Source organism: Gouania willdenowi, chromosome 7, assembly GCF_900634775.1.
Source record: "Gouania willdenowi chromosome 7, fGouWil2.1, whole genome shotgun sequence".
NCBI classification, from domain to species: domain Eukaryota; kingdom Metazoa; phylum Chordata; class Actinopteri; order Blenniiformes; family Gobiesocidae; genus Gouania; species Gouania willdenowi.
The window spans coordinates 39105256-39130255 of record NC_041050.1 but is presented as its reverse complement, the minus strand read 5'-3'; the positions used below and the strand labels follow the sequence as shown (position 1 = coordinate 39130255).

The following is a 25000-nucleotide window of genomic DNA, read 5'->3' as shown; positions in this document are numbered from 1 at the left end:
GGATCAGCTTGAATTATTTCAGTATATAAAAGGTTTAATTGGGTTTTATTCAGTTTCACTGTTAATTTCTTAGAATGTAATATTTGTATCTGCATGAATGGAAATAATATATTTTCTGAAATTCTAAGAATAAGTTGTGATGATTTGCAAAAAAGCATCAAATCATTACATTAATGCCACGTGAGGTTAATTTAATGTAGAGGAACACGCGCACACACACACACACAGATGAAATGAGTTTTTCTTCTCAGAGACCAGCCAGCCTTTCATTGACTGCTACCAACGATGATGACGACTCTATGTTCACGTTACCGAGCACGTCCCAGGTTCTAAAGGGACTGGAAAACCTCACGGAGGAACAGGTCTACCAGAAGGTAACGATGAACGCACAAAGTTAGAACACATTGTGTTTATAGGTCAGGACTGTAATTGTGTGTGTGTGTGTGTGTGTGTGTGTGTGTGTGTGTGTGTGTGTGTGTGTGTGTGTGTGTGTGTGTGTGTGTGTGTGTCAGACAGCAGAGGTGTTGCAGTACTTTCTGGTCAGGGACCAGAAGAAGATTCCTATACGACGAGCAGGTAGTTGTGTGTGTGTTTCTGTTGTGGGTCACTGTGTGTGTGGGTCACTGTGTGTGTGGGTCACTGTGTGTGTGTGTGTTTCTACAGATATTATGAAACACGTGGTGAAGGACTACAGGAACATTTACCCTGAGATCATCAAGAGGACGGCACGCACCCTGGACCAGGTTAGACACATCATAGATCTACAGGTAACAGAACAACGTAGATCTACTGACAATAGAGCAACATATCTCTAGGTAACAGAACATAGATCTACAGGTAACAGACTGACAATAGAGCAACATATCTCTAGGTAACAGAACATAGATCTATTGATAATAGAATGGTAACTGTGCAGGTCTTTGGTCTGAAGCTGGTGGAAATCGACACTAAAAATCACACCTACATTCTGATCAATAAACTGGAAGAACCTGAAGGAATGACGAGCAGCAGGTGTGTGTGTGTGTTAGTTTAATAATGTGTGTGTGTGTGTGTCGTAGTTTAATGCTTGTGTGTGTGTGTGTGTGTGTAGCGGTCCAGCGAACCTAAAGTCGGGGCTTCTGTTCGTTGTTCTCGGGCTGATTTTTATGAAAGGAGGATTCGTCAGAGAGAGTGAGTTTAGTTCATCTGATCAGCAGCATCATCAATACTAATCAATCAATATTATTGATTACTTATTAATATTACTGATTTTATAGATCTGATCTGGAACTTATTGAAGAAGCTTCATGTTGACATCGGGTGAGACTTTCATTTAACAGCTTTAGTTTTCCTGATCACCATTTTATATTGATTACCATCATGTTCAGTACAGTTTATTTGGGCCTCCAAAAAAAAATAAATTAAATATTAATTTATATTGAAATGTTTTCCCTCTAATAAATAAACAGTATTTAAAATGTTTATTTATTGATTATGTATAATGCATATTTGAATAATTGACAATTTTCCTGTGTTTGTAATATTTATCATGAGTTCTGTGGTTATGTATATATTTTTTTAACAATCGTTTCTATAAATATACAATATATATATGAAGTCTTTGGAGAACATGTAAACTGTCATTCTAACCAGTTGAACCTCCTGCAGGCAGAAACACAACGACTTTGGAGACGTGAAGAAACTGATCACAGAGGAGTTTGTGCGTCAAAGGTGAGAAACTAAAGGTTTTAAAATAAAGCTCCAGCCCAGTAGGGGGCAGTGAGCACCTGCAACTACAACTGATCAGCATCACAAACAATGTTTATCAACAGAATTTATTTTAGCAGGCTCAAAAAACGTGGTTGAGCCTGCTGGGATTAGCTCACTGCACTAAGAGTGTTAATGCAGGGTCAGAGGGATGAGGGTTCAGGGTTCGAATCCCAATGAGGGTGTGTGTGTCACTGTGTGTTCCTGGTGTGATCAGAGCCAGTGTGTGGAGACAGTGGACTCTGGTTTATACCACACCACAGAACATCAGGAGGGTGAACAGAGCGGCCGTTACATCAGAGCGAACCGAACCAACACCCTCCTCACATTCTTTAACACTTTGTGCAGCAGTCACTTCATATTCCTTTAAAATGTGGAATTTTCCAAGTGAGGAAGAAGGAAAGTTCGAGATGTGTTGGAGACAGAAAATGTGTATCTTCCAGTCCCACATGTTTGGGTTAGCTTAGCACGTAGCAGCAGTCCCACATATTTGGTTAGCTTAGCATGTAGCAGCAAGTTCCACATGGTTGGATTAGCTTAGCACTTAGCTGCAAATCTCACTTGTTTCGGTTAGCTTAGCACGTAGCAGCCAGTCCCACATGTGTGGGTTAGCTTAGCACGTAGCAGCAGTCCCACATATTTGGATTAGCTTAGCACTTAGCTGCAAATCTCACATGTTTTGGTTAGCTTAGCACGTAGCAGCCAGTCCCACATGTGTGGGTTAGCTTAGCACGTAGCAGCAGTCCCACATATTTGGTTAGCTTAGCATGTAGCAGCAAGTTCCACATGGTTGGATTAGCTTAGCACTTAGCTGCAAATCTCACGTTTTGGTTAGCTTAGCACGTAGCAGCAGGTCCCACATATTTGGATTAGCTTAGCACTTAGCTGCAAATCTCACATGTTTCGGTTAGCTTAGCACGTAGCAGCCAGTCCCACATGTGTGGGTTAGCTTAGCACGTAGCAGCAGTCCCACATATTTGGTTAGCTTAGCATGTAGCAGCAAGTTCCACATGGTTGGATTAGCTTAGCACTTAGCTGCAAATCTCACATGTTTCGGTTAGCTTAGCACATAGCAGCCAGTCCCACGCTTTTGAGTCAGCTTTAGCATGTAACGGCAAGTTCCATACGTTTGAGTTAGCTTAGCACATAGCAAGTCTCACATGTTGGGTTTAGGTTAGCATGTAGAGGCGGAGTCAGAAGCTAAAGCGGGCAGGGCTAATGTGTCTGTTTCAGGTATTTAGAGTACGTGAAGATCCCTCACACTGAGCCAGTAGAGCATGAGTTCTGTTGGGGTCAGAGAGCAGACGTAGAGGTGTCTAAAGTTAAGATCCTGGAGCTGATGGCTCAGGTACGTACCACCCTCCTTCCTCACGTGTGTGCGTGTTTCTAAACTCACCTATAAACTCTTTTTGTTTACAGCTTCACAAAGACAGACCAGAGTCATGGTCTCAGCAGTACAAAGAAGCTCACTCTGCCCTGAGCACGTCCTCTCAGGCTACCAGCAGCTCTCAGCGATGATTCTCCTCCTGTTTTTAGACTTTTTTACACAAACCGCTTTTTACACTGCTTCATCTTTCAAATAAAACTTTTTTCAAACACGAAACGTCCTTAGCATTTCTATTTATGGATGAAATGATCAAAGCAAATGTTTACGCTAAATAAAACCCGAGAAGGGAAGTCAACACTTACTTATTTCAGTGATTAATAAATATTCAGGGCTTTGACACTCGTTCATTCCAAACTCAAGAATATTTGTCGTTTTCTTTGATTTCCACGGAGACGCTGAAATGAGACGAAGATAAGTTCTTGATATCTTTATGCAAGCGCGTCTACGCATGGAGCACGAAACAGGAAGTGAGGATGGATGTTAGAAAGCGGCGCTGTGAGGAGCTCAAAACCAAATACACACTTTCTGATCTGCAGAAGACTGGCAGTTGTCAGTCGAAACATGTCAGGAGATCAAAGCGGATTTCGTGAGAAACACAAAGCCATTGTTTTCCATAGTAATGATGGGATTGGTTGTTGTGTTGATCATGTGACCTGGGGTCAGTCACATGTTGATTGATCCTTTGATCTCGCGCAGGAGTAGAAAAATAAAGACTTTACACAAACCAAAGCTTAGAGTCCGTGATTCATCTTTTACTTCAGCACCAGTGTAACGACTGTGTAACGACTGTAAACACAACAACACACACTAGACTACTGTGTGTCTGTAATACGGAGGAACTGGAAAAGGACGGATTCATGCTGGAAGAGTTCGTAACAAACACACACTCATGGTTCAGTTCTGCATCGTTTCACATGTAAAAAAAAAAAATCACATACTGTAAACAGTAAATTAAACGCATCAATCACAATCAACACACACATCAGAACAATAAAATCTGAAAAAATGAGCTATTTTTTTTTTAAAGCATGAATAAACCCACAGGTTTTGGTTAGAAATTTAAAAAAATAAAATCTTTAAATTATGGGCGGGGCAGTTAAGTCACACCCACTTACTCTGACACCCACAAACACACAATGTGATTTCACAACTGAGAGCAGGAAGTACAAGTCTCTATACTAGCTTTTATAGGAGGGGGCGTGGCCAACATCTTTCAACCCAAAGAGGGCAGTCACCCTCACGTTTTACAACTAATTAAAATACTTTGACTAAAATCTGAAGAGTTAGACCAGGCTCAATCAGCAGCACGACTTAATACCAAAATAAAGTCACTTTTTTTCACTCAAAGAAAAGACAAGACTGTCTAAAAGCTCCGCCTCCAGCGCCCCGTCAGGCACACACAGCGTTTCTCTGTAGGTGCAAAGTGCAAGACCAGGCTATTCATCATCATCATCATGAATAATAATCTCTACAGTTAAAATCAAACAAACTTTCCCACAGAGATGTGTTCAGGAACCGCCTGTAAATTATTGAGTCCTTCAGATTTGTTCAGGGACCGTCTGTAAATAAACTAGTCCTTCAGATGCATTCAGGGACCGTCTGTAAATAAACTAGTCCTTCAGATGTGGTCAGGGACCGTCTCCAACGCCTCCTCTGGGTCTCGGTTCACGTCCACGTTCTGAGGAACAAAAAGAGACAAAGTCACAATCAAATGTTTCAGATAAGTCCACCTGACATCATAGCACCCTCTCTTTACCCTCTGACCTCGGCCAGCCATTGTTGCTACATGCTAAGCTAACCCAAACATATGGGACTGGTGGCTATATGCTAAGCTAACCCAAACATGTGAGACTGATGTGATACATGCTAAGCTAATCCAAATATATAATACTGGTGGCTACATGCTAAGCTAACCCAAACATATGGGACTGGTGGCTACATGCTAAGCTAACCCAAACATGTGAGACTGGTGGCTACATGCTAAGCTAACCCAAACATGTGGGACTGGTGGCTACATGTTTAGCTAACCCAAATATGTGGGACTGATCGCTACATGCTAAGCTAACCAAACATGTAGTACTAGTGGTTACATGCTAAGCTAGCCCAAACATGTGGGACTTGTGGCTACATGCTAAGTTAACCCAAACAAATGGTACTGGTGGCTACATGCTAAGCTAACCCAAACATATGGGACTGGTGGCTATATGCTAAGCTAACCCAAACATGTGAGACTGATGTGATACATGCTAAGCTAATCCAAATATATAATACTGGTGGCTACATGCTAAGCTAATTCAAACATGTGGGACTGGTGGCTACATGCTAAGCTAACCCAAACATGTGAGACTGGTGGCTATATGCTAAGCTAACCCAAACATGTGGGACTGGTGGCTACATGTTAAGCTAACCCAAATATGTGGGACTGATCGCTACATGCTAAGCTAACCAAACATGTAGTACTAGTGGTTACATGCTAAGCTAGCCCAAACATGTGGGACTTGTGGCTACATGCTAAGTTAACCCAAACAAATGGTACTGGTGGCTACATGCTAAGCTAACCAAAATATGTGACACTGGTGGCTACATGCTAAGTTAACCCAAACATGTGAGACTGGTGTGATACATGCTAAGCTAATCCAAATATATAATACTGGTGGCTAAATGCTAAGCTAATTCAAACATGTGGGACTGTTGGCTACATGCTAAGCTAACCGAAACATGTGGGAGTGATTTGTCCCCTTACCTCCGGTTTGTCTCTGTGCGTGTTCACGGCTTCAATGTTGAGGAAGACTGACTCTACTCTACATCCTGAAAGACAAACATGAGACTGAGTCCCAACGAGGTGCAGACAGAGGACATGAGAACGGACGAGGACGGACCGTAAGCCACCGGGGTCAGTTTGAGGACGGTGTGCAGAGGACACTTGAGGTAGGGCAGCTCACCTGAGAACACAGAGACAGAACAACAAAGACGACATTTGGAAGGAGAATCAAAGACATCACTCGTCGTCAATAACTAATCACCTTCGTTTATGTTTAATGTGAAAATAATAATGCTACAATAATATTAATAACAATATTTTTATGTTTATTTCTTGGGTTTATATTGAAAATCAAACATTTTTTGTCTTTAGCAGTTGTAAATGATCTGGTTTGTGATTGGTTGAAAACACATGCAGACGATGCTCTGCTCTGATTGACGAGTCTAAACTCCTCACAACAAGAGCTTTGTTACTAATTCATGTCAGAGTCTTCAAGTCTTCGAGGCTAAAAACACGCTTGACTTCAGCTAAACAAGGAACGCTCCTTAAAACAGGAAGTCTACGCTACCATGGCAACCAATGGATGACTTTAGCCTTGTCAAACCAGCATAAATCAGGGAATAGAGTAATCACTACATCACAATTTGTCGTATTTGCCTGTGTGAGTGTGTGTGTGTCACTCACTGGCGCTCTTATCCAGGAAGTAGGCGAGTAGACACCTCATGACGGCCTGATGACAGATGACCAGAACGTTCTCCTGTCGTTCCAACTCCATGATGACGGGCTCCAGACGTTGGACCAGGTCCTCGTAGGACTGAGAGACAGGAAGTAGCTCACGCTTTAAACACCACCAGGTTTCCATGGAAACCAAATCAACTCTAATAATCCTAAATGAATGTGTGAATGAACTCTGTGTCCCTCCATCCAGGGTCTCACCTCTCCTTTAGGGTAGCGGTATCTGTACTTGTCCTGGTCTCTCAGTGCAAACTCTTCAGGAAAATGTTCTTGGATCTCCTCGTAGCTCATCTCCTCACACACACCCTGGAACACACGCGGTTTAAAGGAGAGCAAACACTCACTGATGGATCCTGGTAATGGTCAGTATCTGTGCTGGTTCTGCCACAGGCTACTCAAGTTTTAAAAGTCTGACAGTTAAAGTTTTACTTTAAAATACACAAAAAGTCTGAACAAAAACTCACAAAACAACACAAACGAAATGTCAACCAAAACAGCTCTCATGCTGAGAAGTGTTTTCTGTCTACGCTTTTATTTTGAAAAGTTCCAGGAAGATATGTTGTTCTGATTGTCTCTGAACGAACAAAAGTTTCTGTGCTATAGTGTTAAGTAAACATCCGTTCAAAGAAGCGTGTCTGAAGGCATTGAAGCTCACATTGTGAAATACTGGTTACCATGGCAAAAACATAAGTAGTATCTGAGTGTGACTCACGGCGTCAATCTCGTTCAGAGCTTTCCACTGCTCGTACTGGACTCCCAGGGCCTCGGCCGTCTGGATGGTTCTCTTCATGTGGCTGGTCCACACCTTCAGGTCACTGATGCTCTGCTCACGCACGTACTTCTCCAGGGCGCACGCGTACTGACACACACACACACACACACACACACACACACACACACACACACACACACACACACACACACACACACACACACACACACACACACACACACACACACACACACACACACACACACACACACACACACACACACACACACACACACTTTCTTTTCGTAAATGAAAAAACAAACTCATCTACGCTGGCTCTAAACTCCTCGTCTCGTGGCATTAATCTTCCTCCGTACGTTAAACTAACCTGAGCGCCGCGCGGGGACAGCCCGGTATCTCCTCCGATGCGTCCGACCAGGTTGAGCTCACTCTCTCCGTGGCGGGACAGGTAGATGGAGCGTGGTGTGACGTGAATGTTCATCAGGTAGTAGACAATCCTGCTCTGGATGTGGTCCTGGACCCGGTTCACCAGGTATCTGCTCCCCACGTTGAAGATCTTGATGTAGGACAGTTTCCTACGCAATGAATAAAGAGGTTAAGTTGTAAAAGGGGGCGTGTCCTAAATGTGGACATGTCCTCACCTGTCCTTGGTGTCATCCAGAGGAACGTAGTTTATCTTGTAACACTCTATTCTCTTTAGGAAGTCGTTCACTGCTTCCTCTTTGTCACAGTTCAGGTAGTCTGGACTGCTCAGCTTCACCTCCTGCTCCCGCAAAATAGAGGCTCTTATTTTGAAGGGCATTCAAGAGAGAGGTTCCGCCCACTGCCTCATACTCACTTTGATGTTCTCGGCAATGATCTCGGGGTCGTCACAGATTGATTCCACAAAGAAAACCTGAGGAGAAGAAGGTCAGAGGGGGCGGAGTTACATCACATCTACGATGAAGTCACACACCTTGTATCCGTTTCCTTTGGCCAGATCCAGGATCAGTTCTCTACGGTCCGGGGTCGTGTTGGTGGCGTCGAAAACCTTGAACGCACACACGTGACTCAATTTGTTCAAAATTCCAGCAAGTTCATTACATCAGGTTTCATTCATTCAGACGACAATGACTCAAACAGAGCGGTATTCAAACCCCAAACCTTTCAATTATTGGACGACCCACGGATAGAAATTTACTTTGAACATGTCAGGAGATCAACGCTTACTCTGAGCTCAGGAAGAGCCAACCAATGTACAACAGGAAGTACTTAGAAAGTTCTTTACACCTCCAGAACAAGTTTGAGTCTGTCAGTCGTTACACAGACATGTGTTAGACTATTATCCTGTTACTCACAGCGACCTGCCCTCGATCTCTGGTGAAGAAGTCACACACGTCTCTGAGGGCGGATATAGCACACGCCCTGGAAACACACATCATTGTATTACATGCAGTAAAAACATGCATCTTTACAGTTTAGTTAAAGCTGATATCTGGAGTTTCTGAGAAATCTATGTTTATGGTCTACTGCTGGTGGTCATTCATATACATTAATGTATATAAGTCCCTCCTTCGTCCTATAGACCCCTATACAAATGGAAACGATCGCCGAGTGCGTCCAGCCAATAGGCTTTGACTTCCTACTTTTGAGACTGTCAATCAAAGTGAATGTGGAACTGTGCACGGAAACAAGGCCTCGCATCACAACAGCAAACAGGTAAATATGATTTTGGCTCTAACCTGACCCATTGACATATATCAATGTGAATGTGGGAGGAAGTGAGGATGTTTAGGGCGGGGCATCGAGACATTTCTCAGAAACTTCAGATAGCAGCTTTAATGACATCTTTAATACAGTCATCATGTACGACATCAAGCTTCCTTCATTCATTAGTGTCAGATTCACTGTCAAATACCAGCATAAACAAGTACAATACAAACTAAAAAAAACAGTTTTACCAGTACAAACTAGTACAAACCAATTTCACCATTATAAACCTGTATAAACCAATTTCACCATTATAAACCTGTATAAACCAATTTAACCAGTGTAAAATGAGACGTTATTACAGAATCTCTCCTGGTCAGTTCTGGTCAAACTGCCTTAAGCAGGCCAGATACTATGGTACTGATAACATTTACCAAGGCCTCTTCTCATTCCATTCAAAACCGCCACAACATAAACCAGTATAAACCAATGTAAACCAATATAAATCAGTATAAACCAGGATAAACCAGTATAAACCAATATAAACTAGTATAAACCAGGATAAACCAATATAAACCAGTATAAACCAATATAAACCAGTATACACCAGTATAAACCAGTATAAACCCATATAAACCAGTATAAACCAATATAAACTAGTATAAACCAGGATAAACCAATATAAAACAGTATAAACCAGTATAAACCAATTTAAACCAGTATAAACCAGTATAAACCAATATAAACCAGTATAAACCCATATAAACCAATATAAACCAGTATAAACCAATATAAACCAATATAAACTAGTATAAACCAGGATAAACCAATATAAAACAGTATAAACCAATATAAACCAGTATAAACCAGGATAAACCAATATAAACCCATATAAACCAATATAAACCAATATAAACTAGTATAAACCAGGATAAACCAATATAAAACAGTATAAACCAGGATAAACCAGTATAAACCAATATAAACCAGTATAAACCCATATAAACCAATATAAACCAATATAAAACAGTATAAACCAGGATAAACCAGTATAAACCAATATAAACCAGTATAAACCAATATAAAACAGTATAAACCAATATAAAACAGTATAAACCAGTATAAACCAATATAAACCAGTATAAACCAGTATAAACCAATATAAACCAGTATAAACCAGTATAAACCAATATAAACCAGTAAACAGACTGGGTGGAGTTTACAATACTTCTCTGTGTCAAACACCATAAACAGGTCCCAGTTTCACTGCTGTTCTGCTCAAACTGGTGTCCGTGTAAACTAATGACCAGCTCACACTCAGACAGTCAGCCGTTAACACAATCACCAGCTGGTTTAGAACCCCAGTGACTCAGTCATCATCTGTTATGGTAACGTGCAGATTCGTTGCACCGGTTCATGGTCTGAGGTCGTACTTGCGTATCTTCATGGCCTCCTCGTTGTCGGCTCTGAAGAACTCAAAGCTGTTGTAGGACCGCGTGGCGTCTCTGCGGTACTGACCCACATTGAAGGCTGAACAAACAGAACACATGGAGGAGATTCAGGAAACGGTTTAGAACCAAAACCCAGACCCAGCGGTACCTCTGGTGCTCACGCCGATCCAGTTCAGGTATCTGGTGAGCTTTTTGGAGATGTAGGTCTTTCCTCGAGCCGGGAGTCCAACCATCACGATGACGGTGGGAGAGTTGGTGAACTGAGGTACAGACGCTGGAACACACAGATGCATCAGTGCGGTCAGTACCACACACACATCATCAACTCCAGCTCATGACAGACAAACTTCACAAATTATACAATGGAAATACACAAAAATAATCAGTCCGTCCTGATAACGTAGCCCCGCCCCTTTACACTTTGACCCTGTTCAGCCAGTGCGCAAACAAAATAAACAAATCCAATCCCGTGGGGCTGATTGCTACATGCTAACTAAACACGTGGGACTGGTTGCTTTGTGTAAGCCAACTAATCATGTGGGGCTGGCTGCTACATACTAAGCTATCGCAAACATGAGAGACTGGTCGCTTCATGCTAAGCTAACACAAACATGTGGGACTTGTCAGTACATGTTAAACTAATTCAAACGTGGGGCTGATTGCTACATGCTAAGCCAACGCGAGCATGTGGAGCTGGTTGTTACGTGCTAAGCTAACACAAACATGTGGGACTAGTCGCTACAGGCAAAGCTAACCAAACATGTGGAACTAGTAGCTACATGCTAAGCTAATCAAACATATGGGACTAGTCGCTACATGCTAAGCTAACACAAACATGTAGGACTGGTTGCTACAAGCTAAACTATCCAAACATATGGGACTGGTCGCTATATGCTAAGCTAACCAAATACATGGGACTTGCCTCTACATGCTAAGCTAACCTAAACATCTGGGACTGGTTGCAATATGCTAAGCTAACCAAACATGTGGGATTAGTCGCTACATGCTAAGCTAACAAACATGTGGGACTGTCGATACATGCTAAGCAAACACAAACATGTGGGACTGGTCGCTCCACGTTAAGCTAACCAAACATCTGGAACTGACTGCAATATGCTAAGCTAATAAATATGTGGGACTAATCGCTACATGCTAAGCTAACCAAACATGTGGGACTGACTGCTACATGCTAAGCTAACCAAACATGTGGGACTGGTCGCTCCACACTAAGCTAACCAAACATCTGGGACTGGCTGCTATATGCTAAGCTAATAAATATGTGGGACTAATCGCTACATGCTAAGCTAACCAAACATGTGGGACTGGCTGCTACATGCTAAGCTAACACAAACATGTGGGAATGGTTTCTGATATCCTTTCCAGTTTCAGTGGAAAACAAATGTAACCCTGACACACAACATAACAATAAACACACACCACAAAGTTACAAAACAGTGAAGACGCACAAAAGATTCCCAGAGGAATAAATCTTCCAGGTTCTTTATCTGTGCTCTGAATAGAAACTAAATATGAAGCTGCGTGTTAACAGGCTATCATGGAGAATCAGGTCCATGTTTTTTTCTATTGTACCGTCGGTAACCATGGAAACCTTCTTACATCCACAATAACAAACTGTGATAGTTAGATTAAAGCAACAACTGACGGCGTCATCAGGAGCGTCAGAAAGCTGCTGAGTCAGGATGTCAGACAGCGCTCAGTTCTGACCTTTGACCTCCAGGTCGACTGTCTCCATAGCAACGCCACATTGGCCTTAATCTTGCTGCTATCTGACCTGATCACGAGCTGTTCGCATGAGACAAACATCTGCACAGATGATAAAAAAAATACTGTGCATGGAGCAAAACTTGTTTTCAAAGTAAAAGCTCTAATTCAGTGGTCCCCAACTGCAGGTCCGTGGACCATTCAGCACCAAGCCACAAAGAATACAATTTTTACAATTACATTTTTTGCATATTTCTGTAATTGTATTTTGAAAAACTGCCATGTCCCTTTTTGTGCTTCCATTTATGGAATCAGTGAGTAGATGCTCCTGTATTGTGTGTTTATAGGACCTGCGATTGTCTGTGATCGCAGAAAACGGACCGCAGTTTGAGATGCCAATATTTTTATTATTTTATCATCATTATTTCTATTTATTTTTAAACTAAATCAAGCAGAAATGTCATGTTTTGGGAGAATATCACACATTTACACACCGTTAGTCTTTATTAATGGGTGGACAAACCTTTTTATGTAAATAGTTCTATGATGACACGGACTAAACCCTCATGAACAATATTATACATTTACATCAGATTTTTCACTGTAAAACGATTTAGCAAATGTAGCAAAAGGTTGGATGTCAAATCTCAGCTCTTGTTTGCGTCAGTGCACACACACACACACTTTGTAACACACACACACTGGGGGGTGAACGACCCTGCGGTGTCTCACACTGCAGACGTTGGAAACGCTCTGAACTGAAAAATCAGAAAAAAACTTTTTCCATGAAACAAGTTTCACACATTCTACACACAGGTTGAGACAAGTCAGATTAAAGCAGTGTGTGTGTGTGTGTGTGTGGACTCACAGCCTCTGCGTTGACTCCGTCTGGAACTCATCCATGGAGTCCATGTTTTCTCCAGAGGGTTCCGAGTGAGTGCACTCTGTGTCTGAGACATGGTGTGTGTGTGTGTGTGTGTGTGTGTGTGTGTGTGTGTGTGTGTGTGTGTGTGTGTGTGTGTGTGTGTGTGTGTGTGTGTGTGTGTGTGTGTGTACATGTGTGTGTCCTCAGGTGAGTGCACTGGTTTCTAACTGACACACAGTGGGAGGAGTCAATCAGCGTGCTTACCTGTCTGCTTTGACATGCAGCCACCAGTTCGCCTCTGATTGGTCGACTGACCTGTCAATCACATTGGTGGCTGATGGTCCAATCAGCAGGCTGCGTTTACAGAGAAGCATGACGAATAGTTTCCTGTGAAACTTTTTAGTGAATGTGAGCGTGTTTATCAGTGCTGTGATGACCTTTAGCACCGAGATGTTTAAATAAAGTTTCGCAGCTTTGAATAAATCATTTTGTCGTCATGGAAACGCCTGAAATGTCCTGGGATGATAGGAGTACGGAGGAACACAACATGTCTGTTATTGATCACCATCCATTACTATTTCACATGTAGCGATCAGAGCTGAGATGATTTATTTTTGCAATTGTCGTTGTATAAATAAAGTTTAATTGAACTGAATGTAAACACTGCCCCAAAATGGCTGCTCCCATTGTTATACTTTAGATTTAAAATCATTCAGAAATGTACTTTAAATGTGAGTGTTTTTGAAATAAATGAATGTGAACATATTTAATTTATTGATAACAAAAAAACACATTTTATGTTCTGTACGTTTACACACAAATATAATTAAAAAAAATACGTGACGTGTGCTTTGAGACCGGAAACGCCAAAAAATGTTAACATAAACACACACGCACACGCACACGCACACGCAGACCCTCACCTGTGCCCTCACACCGTTGCACGCGCCTCTTTTGCCGCTTGGACTCCATCAGGTCTCCCACGCGCACAGCCCACGTGGACTGTCCCTCTCCGTCTCAAGGAACAGGACGACTGCCCGCGCACGCGCACACGCATGCACCCGCGTGAACTCCACGTCCTTGAGGCGCTGCGTGCACGCGCGCTGAGCATCAACCTCAAGCCGCTGATTGCGTCACCAGGGGTGGAGGGGGAGGGGACATGCGCGTGCGCGTCTAATGGTCACTGTTTACATGATCAGCTGATCATGGTGGGCACGTGCGCGCCGTTTATCGAAGATTCATTTTCCGCGCGCTCCCGACACTTCATCCTCCTTCTGTCTGAATGCGCGCGCACTCGCTTGTCGTTTATCAATTATTAACGTTGCCAGACACAGTTAAAACCCGTAAAAACGCCCATTAAGGTTCATCTTTATATAAGTGTGTATATATATATACATATACATATATATTCTTGTATATCTCCTCGGACCGTGTGTGTGTGAACTGTTAGATGATGTACTCACTTTACCAGGTTATTTTAGAGGGAAATAGACTTAGATGATAAATATGTAAACACACACAGATAATAATCATAAAAAGGAGTAAACCTAAGTCGCTGAAGATAATGATTCCTGGAGCAGCTACAGAGGAGAAAATAAAGACACAGGAAGTCCTCCCCCCCAATCATGATGTTGGTCACATGACCAGTAAATGTTGAAGAATGTGGGGGTCATACCCCCACCCTCTGAACTGATGAAAAATACCATAAAAGTTAGTTACTCATTGCACCCAGAGCAGTCTGAGTCTGCTGTGAACCTGATCAAACTTTTAGCTTTACATGTATCAGTTATAGAAGCTTTTAACGGCCCGTCAGTAACCCAGAAGTCGCCATTTTGGCGATATTGCAGATAAACTGTCATAAAGTTATAATAAATCAGGGAGAACAATGTCAAACGTTATCAGAGGAAAGGAAGCACTAGTGGTTAGCGAAGCTAAACCAGGACCTACGAGGCAAACATCTGGACAACATCTGAATTTGTTTGGCTCATTTCTTGTCAGGTTAGTGAATTGTTGATATCAGCGGCTCTGAACTCATTTTCTAGTGTGATGTTGATAATATAATTCATATCAAGCTACTGTATGTGGCATTATTGACTTAATATAATCACATTTAATAGCCTGCTACAGTAGCAACACAGTTGCTAAAATGTAGAGCTGTATTTCTCATTATATTCTATGTAAGGTCTGAACTTTTACTGTTATTGCATTTCTTACTTTGGCCTTCACGACACATCTGTGGTTGATGACTTGATCCGCAACATCTGGTTATAAACCTCCAAACTTTCATAAGATAAGGTCTTCTGCTGCGTATGGGTTTGGTGAGAAAAGCAGGTATTTGATGATATCAGGAAACATAACAGACAGAAGAATCACCAGCTCGTCATTGATCCAAGACGAGGAAGCCGACTCGTATAGATCTGCTCCACCAATAACGCCTAACTTTTCCAAATATCATGACCAAGTCCATTTTGGAGAACATGCAAGCTGCACACAGAAAGGACCCAAGTGTCCCCCCCCCCGGGACCTCCTTACTGTGAGGTGGGCATGCTTTAATTTCAAACTAAAATAACATGTCACTGCTTTTATTTACCTTAAAAAACAGAAGAAATTTGGTGATTTCATCACAAAAATATCCACATATGTTGGGTTAGCGTAGCTTCCATGTTTATTAGTTGACAGTCGGGTTAGTTCGTAGAGCAAAATGCAACAAGCAGGTAAAACATGGTCGTAATTAACGACGGGAACGATAACCATAATTTAACCTTTTTTCTCCGACATGTTGGTATTTATAAAAGAAGACACAGACAGTCTGTGTGTACAGACACACAGACACACAGAGACAGACAGGTTTGAAGCGGTCGAGGCCTCGGCAGACGACATTCGACAAGGCAACATTTGGATTATTACAGTCATGATGAAATGGACGTTAATGACCTTGGAAAACTCACAAAAGCGTGTTCATTAAAACGCTTAAAGTGTGAAAAAAATCTAAAAATGATGCCAAGCTCTCGGTTTGTCACGGCCAAACTGCGAAAACCACTTTTAATGTGTCCCAAAATCTCACAAAAAGACCAAAAAAGTGCATTTAAATCAAATTTGTCCTCAATAAAGATCCATCCACACCAAGTGTATTTAAGATGAACGTTTTACAACTTAAAACAAATTAATTCATATTTATGCATCAAAAAAATAGAGCCAAACAAAGTTTGATATTTCAATTAATTATTGATGTAAAAAGCATCAGATTTTGGGTGGGGAAAAAAAATCATATCTGTCAAAAAACATACTTATTAAAGTGAGTAAAGATTCATTCACCGACATCAGTTTTAAAGAAAAAAAGTGTGTCATCTTTATGAGTATCTATCCGCCGCTGAAAATAGTACCAAAAGAACTGTTCTAATAGTTTTTAGATGTTGTAACAAGTTTAAATTTACATGAAAATCAAACTGTTTTTAATCATTTCACTGATCCTTAAGTGAATCCCCTTCAAAATAAAAGCACAGGGTCTTTTTCTCGAGCCTTTAATTTGGCGACCCATCAGCTGAGAATCTCTGCTACCAGGAGAGGAAACTACAGCAGTGATGATTGTGTTTCATACAAAGAAAATTCACCATTCGGAGTAAACAAACAAACAAACAAACAAACAAACAAACAAAGTTTGATCGCCAATAAAAAAAGACGAGCAAATAAAAAAGACAATCTGAGTTAATATTTACATTCATGAAACGCCTCCGTTCTTCCTCCTTTTGCTACAGAGCTTCGCACAGGCCTCAGGTGTGTTTCTGCATCGTTTACTTTGTGTGTTTGTGTCGATAAACAACAATAAACAAAGTGAGAAAACAGCTGAAATGTCGCAGTGCATTATAAATGACCAATGACGCCCCCTAGTGGTCTGGAACTGCATCCAATCAGAGAAGGAGTCTGGCTTCTCCACGTGGCATCAAAATAATCGTTCACGTGCGTTCAGACATTCAGAACGGGTTTAAACTGGAGTCCCTTCAAAATAAAAGTCAGAAACACTAGGTTAGGGTTCACTTTTTCTCTACTCATTCTATTTTGTTGGTTCATCCAAATGAAGTAAGGTTACATTTGTATACTTAAGCAGGCTAATGTGAAGTTGGAGTTAGCATGAGCTGATTCAAGTTTTTGTGAAGTCAGGTTAAAGATGTCTTGTTACTTTGATTGATTATAGATATGTGTTGGTTCTGAAGTCAGGTTAAAGTTGGGTTTGTGCATATTAAGTAGATTGAAACCAAAATGAAGTTAGTCTTGTGTTGGTTAAACATATTTGTTTACAGCAACGTTAGGATAAGCTGAAGTTGGTTAAAAGTTGGACTATTGTTGCATTCTTCTGTGGATTGAAGCCTAAATGAATAATTTTTGATTCAAAATGTCTTGAAGGCAAAAGTAAAACTGGCCTGAAGTTGGACTGCAGTTATAAAGAGAAGCTGTCTTTTGTGAAGTTAGCATTAGCAAAGTTAGCTTTAGCAAGAGGGATTTGTGAAATGAAGTCAGCTTAACTTTGGTATTCCCATTTGTGATGCCATGTGGAGAGTTTCAGTGTGTGTGTGTGTGTGTGTGTGTGTGTGTGTGTGTGTGTGTGTGTGTGTGTGTGTGTGTGTGTGTAAACGTTGACGTCCCGTACACAAGCGGCCCCTCAGATTCTCCGTCGTTGTAGTTTGGGAACGAATGTTGTAAACATTCTGGAATGTTTTGAGATTGTGTGTGTGTGTGTGTGTGTGTGTGTGTGTGTGTGTGTGTGTGTGTGTGTGTGTGTGTGTGTGTGTGTGTCTAGCTGGGCCGGTTGAGGATGCTCGACATGGACGGAGCGATGGGAGGGGGCGGGACGGCGTTATCGGGGGAGGCGGGGCCTGAGCTCTCGTTGCCGTGGGCGACAGGCCCTCTGCCGCTGTATTGGCCGATGAAGGATCCGTCCTCGTTGAACTGGATGTCGACGCTGTCGCCGTATTCGGCCAAAGAGTCGTCGCTGCCCAGTTTGCTGTGGCCACACAGAGACGCTCCCTGACTGTCTGAGCGTTTCTCATCAGCATCGCTACGGCAACAGAATAAAAACCAGAGATTAGACAGAGCCGCACAGGGATTTACTCATCAATCACACACATACATACATACTGTGTCATATTTACTAAAGTGTATATTATACTGCCTTATTCTACTACAGGAAAAATATTAAACATGTCTTAGAAGTTCCCATAAGATCAGATTTTGTGTAACTTTGCCCACATGTCTTACATATCTTTGAACTTTTGAATATGAAGATAAAAGGTTTTAGTGGCAAATAAGCAGAAAAAAGATGCTCAGGTTGTCTGAGAAATTTCTGTAAGTCCATCTAAGTTTAATTTGTAATTGTATTTTGTATAACTATGGTACATTTTATTATTTATTATTATTAATAAATTAAATTATTAAATTATTTATTTAAGTGCTGTATAATAATAATAATGCATCAATTTTATCTAGTACTTTATTATGGACACTCAAAGCACTTTACAGAATTAAGGGATTATTATTTCACTACACACTTAGTGGTGGTAAGCTACTATTGTAGCCACAGCTGATGGAAGCGAGGCTGCCATAGTGCACTAGTAAACTGTTTTTCCAGTTTAAATTTAATTTAATTTAATTTAATTGTTCTTTTAATTTCTCTCTGAGTTTTGTAAGATCACAGGTATCTATTTACTTTATTATTTTATTCATCAAATTGTGTTGTAAGCCACCCTTTGTAAACGTGATTGTTCAAACAAAAATTCTGAAAAATATAGAATTATATAAAAGAAAAACATTTCTTAGAAGCTGTAGAGAACAAAATTAGGAAATTTAAAAAAGATTGATTTGATATGAACAAGTTATCCTAAAAATATGGTAAAACTAAATTTATGATGTTTGTTCAAAAATCATCACATATTGAGGCTTATTTATTTATTGAAGGAATTTTAAAAAAAAGTGAACTAGATTAAGATTAAGTGTTTGGGTGTTATGACAGGAACAATCTAAATGATGATATCAACTTAATTTGTATTGATCACTTAATTATTATGTTCAAAAAGAATGTGAAATGTATTATGTTGAAGAAATATGAGACAGATGTGCAACTGTATTGTTGTTTTAACTGTGTTGTAGTTGCACTTTGCCTTTAATGTCATTATTTGTTATGAAGGAGCAGATGTGATGCTTTACTTCTTTCTGCTCCTTTTCATTCATGCTTTTCTTATTTTGTCAATGTGGAGAAGAAATTATTTTTTTTAATGTAAATAAATAAACAAACACACACGGACAGACGCGGCGGGCCCTCACCTGTCCAGGGACCTTAGGTTGGGCAGCATTGAGAACAGAGCAGAGAGTCAGAGCAGGAGGAGGAGCACGGAGTAGAGCGTGTGTGTCACACTGACCTGTACTCTCCAAACGTCTCGTCCTTCATGGGCCGAGCCTCAGAGTCCACCTCCTTCTCTTCTTTGTCTTTCACTGCAGGAAGAACACGTTGTTACTGTTACACTTTGTTTATTGTGCACGTTGTTGTTGTTGTTTATGTTGTTTACCTGCGTACTTGCCGCCCTTGCTGCGTTTGATGAGGCAGAGGATCAGCAGTATCAGGATGAGCAGCACGATGGCGCTGATGAGTCCGATCAACCAGCCCTGAGCTGCAAAGCTACCAGGAACCTCCCAGGGAACTTTAAGAAAAAGGAGGAACTAGCGTTAGCATCATCCTCGTCACCATGGTAACCGTAGCGATGACGGCCCTACCTGGTCCGATGGTCTGAGCCTCTCTGGTCCACAGTGTGACGTTGCCGTGGGCGACCATCAGACGGTACCTGGACCCTGGTTTGAGGCCCGACAGGATGTAGAAACCCTGAGTGGAGTTCACTTCCTCTGAGTGCTTCCAATCACCACCTGACCAATCAGTGCCCAGGAACACATGAGCTGCTGCTACACAAACATAAATGCTAACACTACTGCTAATGCTAACATAAATGCTAACATTACTGCTAACACAAATTTTGTTACTCATTGATTTTAACTATTCTTTATATTTTTAATGTCATTGTTCTCGTTTTGTTCCCTTATTTGTTTTGTTTCTCCTTTAGCTCATGATGGTGGTGTATGTTAGCATTAGTGTCTGTGGTGTGTGTTAGCATTAGTATGTGTGATGTTTTGTTAGCATTAGTGTCTGATATGTGATTACAGAATCTCTCCTGATCCTGGTCACACTGTCCTAAGCAGGCCAGATACCATCATACACTGATAACATTTGCCAAGGCCTCTTCTCAGAGACTCTGTCATTGTTATGCTTAGCGCTATCAGTAGCTTTAAAACCCTGAGAGCACAGAGCAACTACAGATTCATTGGCACACACACATGGAAACGTCTGAATCACAGACTGGTCTGCCTCTAAACGCTTTGACCACATCTGACCTTTAACCCTATAACTTGACTCCGTCTCATTCCATTCAAAACCACCACAACAGAGTCTGTGGTGTGTGTTAGCATTAGTGTCTGTGGTGTGTCAGCATTAAAGATTAAATCGGGGCTTTCGCCTTTAATTGGCCATGTAATGTTAGTACATTAATGGAATTCGTCCTCTGCATTTAACCCATCCCTGAGGAGCAGTGGGCAGCCATTTTGCGGCGCCTGGGGAGCAGTTTGGGGTTAAGGGACTTGCTCAACATCCCACAGTGACTGCCCTGGTGAGGCTTGAACCGGCAACCCTCCGTAATTACAAGCCCAGCGTCCTTAACCACTAGGCCACCACTCCCACGTGTATCTCTTTCTTACGGTCCACTGTCATGTACTGGATGGTAAAGCCGTGGTTCCGGTCCCTCTCCCCGGGCACCCAGCTCAGGTTGAAGAACGTGTTCCCTGAATTGATGCTGATGTTTGATGGAGGAACTGTTGGACAAACGCAGACAAAGAGAAGGTTAGAGAAACACCAGACGAGCCGAAGGGCGGGTGTCAGAGAGTGGGTGCAGTCCCACCTCCGTCCAGCAGGGTGGCGCCCCTCCGTGTGATGGGCGGTCCGTCTCCGGCGGCTGTGCGAGCGATGACTTTGAAGATATAATGGCTGCTGGAGTCCAGAGAGTCCAGCTCCATGTGAGTGACGCTGGGATCGCTGATCATCTCCATCTGTAGAGGACTGTCACGACTCACCACCTCTGGACAACAACAACAAACAATTAATGGCTCATTTTTGTGTATTTCTGTTGTCGTTTTGTGTTTATTTTCCCGTTAACTTTGTGTATATTTGGAGGTCACTTGTTCAATTTCTGTACTTTTGTATGTTTTTGAGTAATTTTGTGTCATTGTTGATGTTTTGTGTATTTTTGTTATCTTTTTTTTTGTTCGTTTACTTTGGTGGCCTCACAAAGTTAGACAATGGTCACCAGATGTCCATGTAGTACAGTTTTACTCTGGGGTTTTATTATGGCCTGTGATGGACTGGCGCCTGGTGTCTGGTGTCCTGTCCCGGGCTACACCCAGGACACCATTCCTTGAGAACCAGACCACTGTTCTGTGTTGTGGGGAAGAAGGTGATGTAGAAAGCTTTAGCCAGGTTAATTAGCTTAGCTATGGGTTAGCCAGGTTAGCTAGGTTAGCTATGTTAGCGCTCACCCTGCTGATACTGCACCACGTAGCCCAGCAGAACACCATTGGGCTCCGCTGGAGGCGTCCAGAACAGAATCAGAGACGTTTCTGATGGACTGTCAAAGCTCAGAGACGCTGGAGGACCAGGAGCTGGAAATACAACCACAGTTAGTAAATAAATAAATAACAGTAACAATAACAATACTACTACTAATAATAGTCATAATAATTGTAATATAACACTCTTTTACAACTAACAAAATACAGTTTGTTTTGTGCATTTTATTTAATGAAAAAGGTTAATTTATTCAAATTTATTTTGGAGAAAAAAGTAGAAATTTAGTGATTTTTCTTGTCTGTATTTTCTCATTAGTAACGTTTCTAAAAGGCAGATCTTTGTGTAAAACTGTTTCCTATTAATGACGTATTTATGTCACATGTTGGAACTAAACCCGTGGACAATTGAAGGGACATTAGTTTGAAAATCAGACAATAATAAAAAGGTGGTCGCACCTCCCTCTGGGGTGCTAAAGCTGTGGGCGGAGGACGGGGGGCTCTCCCCCTTCCCGTTGAAGGCCGTCACGGTTAGCTCGTAGCGTGAGAACAGACGCAGGCCGCTCAATTCCTCTGAGGTCTGAGGTCCGTGGACCACCACCACCCAGCGGTCCCGGTCCGTCCCCGTCCTCAGCGGTTCCTCGGGTTCCTCGGGGCGCTGCTGGCCCAGAGACCTACGGACCCGTCCGTCCTGAGAACCCAGCCTGTGGATGTAGATCTGACACCACAGGCACGTTTACCACGGAACAAGAAACGTTTCCCACAACAATAAAACTATCCCCAGAACCAATAACCTTTCTCAGAACTAAGAACTTTTCCCAGAACCAAGAACTTTCCTAAGAACTAAGAAACCAAGAAAGTTCTCTAGAAACAAGAACTTTCCCCTGAACTAAGTACATTCCCCAGTACCAAGAACCTTTCTAAAAACAAAGAACCTCTTTCAGAACCAAGAACCTTCCTAAGAATTAAGAAATCAAGAAAGTTCCCTAGAAACAAAAACTTTCCCCAGAACTAAGCAAGTTCCCCTGAACCAAGAACCTTTCTAAAAACAAAGAACATTTCTCAGAACTAAGTACGATCCACAGAACCAAGAACTTTCCGTAGAACGAAGAACTTCTCTTAGAATGAATAACTTTCCTTTGACCAAGAAAGTTTTCTAGAACCAAGAACTTTTCCCAAGACAATAAATGTTCTCCTGAACCTAAAATATTTCCAAGAATCTAGAACTTTCTCCACAACCAAGAACTTTCCTTAGAACTAAGAACTTACCCTAGAATGAATAACTTTCTTTCAAACAAGAACATTCTCTAGAACCAAGAACTTTCCTTCGAACTAAGAAATCAAGAAAGCACACTCAAAAAAAAAGAACTTTTCCCAGAACTAAGTACATTCCCCTAACCTAAGAATTCTTCCCAGAACCTATAACGTTCTCCAGAGCTAAGAACTTTTGCTAGAACTTATAACATCTCTTCGAATGGATAATTTTCCTTTCACCAAGAGCGTTCCCTGGAACCAACAACTTTCCTTCGAACTAAGAACACTCCCCGGAACCCAGAACTTTCTCCAGAACCAAGAACTTTACTTAGAACTAAGAAATCAATAAAGTTTGCACAAAACAAGGTCTTTACCCAGAACGAAGGACTTCTCTCAGAGTAAAGAATTTTTCCCAGAACCAGGAACCCCCTTGGAACTAAGAACTTCTCTTAGAATGAATAACTTTCCTTTGACCAAGATGTTCCCTAGAAAGAAGAACTTTCCTTAGAACTAAGATCATTCTTGAGAACCAATAATTCTCCTTCTAACTAAGAATTATTTTTATAACAAAGAACTCTACTTAGAAGTAACTTCTTTCCTTCAGAACTAAGAAAGTTCCTTAGAACTGTCTTTTATTTATTGACCCTGTATGAAAGATGGAACCTTAGTAAGGAACCAGTTTGTGTGTTGATGGTTTGTAGCGATGTTCTTCTTCTTGGGTTAGGGATGATGTTTTTATTTCTTCTTCTTCATGGGTTCTAAGCTTACCTTGTAGCCCAACAGCAGACCTCGGACCTTCTGAGCCTGGTTCCACTTCAGTCTGACGGTGCTGTTCATGACGGTGGATGAGACGCCTGTTGGAGGTTCCTCTGGAGCTGAAAACATCAGTAAAACACACGGCCTTCAGCCTCTAACACCAGAGGGGTATTCCATAAAGGAGGGTTAACAAACTCTGAGTCTATCTATAAACTCTGGGTCAACATACCCCGCGATGGGAAACTCTGGGTATCGGATTCCATTACAGCTGGTATGAAGTGGGTTAATTAACCCTGAGTATGTAAACCTTGGGTTACTTACGTGCACGCGCGTGATGAAAAGCCATCATCAATGGATCAAAGAATACTCAAACTGCCATGATAACCAAACGGAAGATGGTGATTTATTCACCGTAATGGGTGAAATAAGCCGTTGTTTGATGAATATCAGCCTGTTCTAAAGGTGTGTTCAGTCTTCAGTGATTATTGTGGCTTAAATCACCTGTAATTAGTCACACTTTTTGGTCACTTCATCACTTTATCTCTTCAGTGATGTGACGAGTGGTGAATAATATGAATAAAATGTGTCTGAGGAGACGTGTCAGCAGCATAGGATGTCTGCATAGAGAGTCCTCCTGTTATACTGGATGTAAAGACAGTGACTGCTGCTTCACATCACATCATTTATATTGATTTTTAATGTAATATTGTCTCCAGAGTCATCTCAACGTCCTAAAAAATGTCATAAAAAAAACACTGAAGCGGGACGCAAACCCACGACCCATCGCTTTCAAGAGCAGCGTCACAAGTCACTGAGCCATCATATCTTCAAAGATGAATGATCTACAGATCAAACTGTATAACAATATAAAACAATAATCGGTTCTTAAAAGTTGATTTATTTAAATGATCATCTCCTCCTTTATATTATCTACAGGTTTGTATTCAGTGAACTTTACTGCAGACGTCAGTAGATGTTTTAATGCAGATCAACCTCTCAGTGACTTTCACTAAATGATCTACATCTACAATGTTAGAAAGAAAACTACCGTTTACACAAAAAAAACAACGTAAAGCAACACAACATTAGTAATGATGTGAACACGTCTGTGGTGTGTGATGTTACTAATGTGTTTCAGAGAAAAGTGTTAAGGTTTATTAAAGTGTTAAGAAACGGTGTTCATGTGGGCGGAGCCACGTAGAAACCCAGGGTTTCTTTGATAAAACCTGCCAGCGACCAGGTTTAGTTC

General features: G+C 41.5%; 3 protein-coding genes across 5 annotated transcripts in view; 1 reads left to right on the top strand and 2 right to left on the bottom strand.

Moving 5' to 3' along the window:
• The window catches only part of ndnl2 (necdin-like 2), a 3904-nt gene extending 555 nt beyond the window's left edge, over nucleotides 1-3349 (top strand). Inside the window, exons 3-11 of one of the 2 annotated variants that reach the window (XM_028452721.1) lie at nucleotides 252-374; nucleotides 513-576; nucleotides 664-743; nucleotides 917-1011; nucleotides 1091-1170; nucleotides 1257-1299; nucleotides 1648-1710; nucleotides 2980-3094; nucleotides 3166-3349. In XM_028452721.1, the coding sequence (XP_028308522.1) occupies nucleotides 252-374; nucleotides 513-576; nucleotides 664-743; nucleotides 917-1011; nucleotides 1091-1170; nucleotides 1257-1299; nucleotides 1648-1710; nucleotides 2980-3094; nucleotides 3166-3264 (762 nt within the window). In that variant the 3' untranslated portion in view covers nucleotides 3265-3349. Of the gene's footprint in view, nucleotides 1-251; nucleotides 375-512; nucleotides 577-663; nucleotides 768-916; nucleotides 1012-1090; nucleotides 1171-1256; nucleotides 1300-1647; nucleotides 1711-2979; nucleotides 3095-3165 lie in introns of both variants that reach the window. The other variant, XM_028452720.1, reaches the window with a different exon arrangement.
• A 1331-nt stretch (nucleotides 3350-4680) lies between these two features.
• Nucleotides 4681-14335, bottom strand: LOC114466874 (6-phosphofructo-2-kinase/fructose-2,6-bisphosphatase-like). Of its 2 annotated transcripts, none has more exons than XM_028452719.1 (14): nucleotides 14013-14335; nucleotides 10651-10776; nucleotides 10485-10581; nucleotides 8700-8766; nucleotides 8318-8392; nucleotides 8201-8257; nucleotides 8004-8125; nucleotides 7730-7937; nucleotides 7342-7488; nucleotides 6831-6935; nucleotides 6579-6708; nucleotides 6013-6075; nucleotides 5877-5941; nucleotides 4681-4811 (listed from the first exon to the last, which is right to left on the bottom strand). In XM_028452719.1, exons 1-14 carry the CDS (start codon nucleotides 14059-14061, stop codon nucleotides 4752-4754), a joined length of 1371 nt encoding a protein of 456 aa, XP_028308520.1. In that variant the 5' UTR covers nucleotides 14062-14335; the 3' UTR covers nucleotides 4681-4751. The 2 variants fall into 2 exon arrangements, with proteins under 2 accessions (XP_028308520.1, XP_028308518.1); XM_028452717.1 differs by lacking the exon at nucleotides 14013-14335 and adding an exon at nucleotides 13093-13314.
• Nucleotides 14336-15736: 1401 nt separating this feature from the next.
• Nucleotides 15737-25000, bottom strand: part of LOC114467131 (neural cell adhesion molecule L1.1-like) — a 44845-nt gene continuing 35581 nt past the window's right edge. Inside the window, 10 exon segments of the mRNA XM_028453204.1 lie at nucleotides 15737-18142; nucleotides 19405-19416; nucleotides 19500-19572; nucleotides 19647-19778; nucleotides 19852-19998; nucleotides 20881-20994; nucleotides 21081-21257; nucleotides 21715-21837; nucleotides 22201-22459; nucleotides 23764-23870. Of these exon segments, the coding sequence (XP_028309005.1) occupies nucleotides 17881-18142; nucleotides 19405-19416; nucleotides 19500-19572; nucleotides 19647-19778; nucleotides 19852-19998; nucleotides 20881-20994; nucleotides 21081-21257; nucleotides 21715-21837; nucleotides 22201-22459; nucleotides 23764-23870 (1406 nt within the window). The 3' untranslated portion in view covers nucleotides 15737-17880.

Excerpts from the sequence above, each read along its gene's own strand:
- LOC114466874 (XM_028452717.1), bottom strand. The coding sequence starts at position 13,282 with ATGTACACACACACACACACACACACACACACACACACACACACACAC. Across the intron at positions 7,938-8,003 it reads CTGGATGACACCAAGGACAG|GAAACTGTCCTACATCAAGA; the intron begins GTGAGGACATGT and ends TTCATTGCGTAG. Across the intron at positions 7,489-7,729 it reads TGTCCCCGCGCGGCGCTCAG|TACGCGTGCGCCCTGGAGAA; the intron begins GTTAGTTTAACG and ends TGTGTGTGTCAG.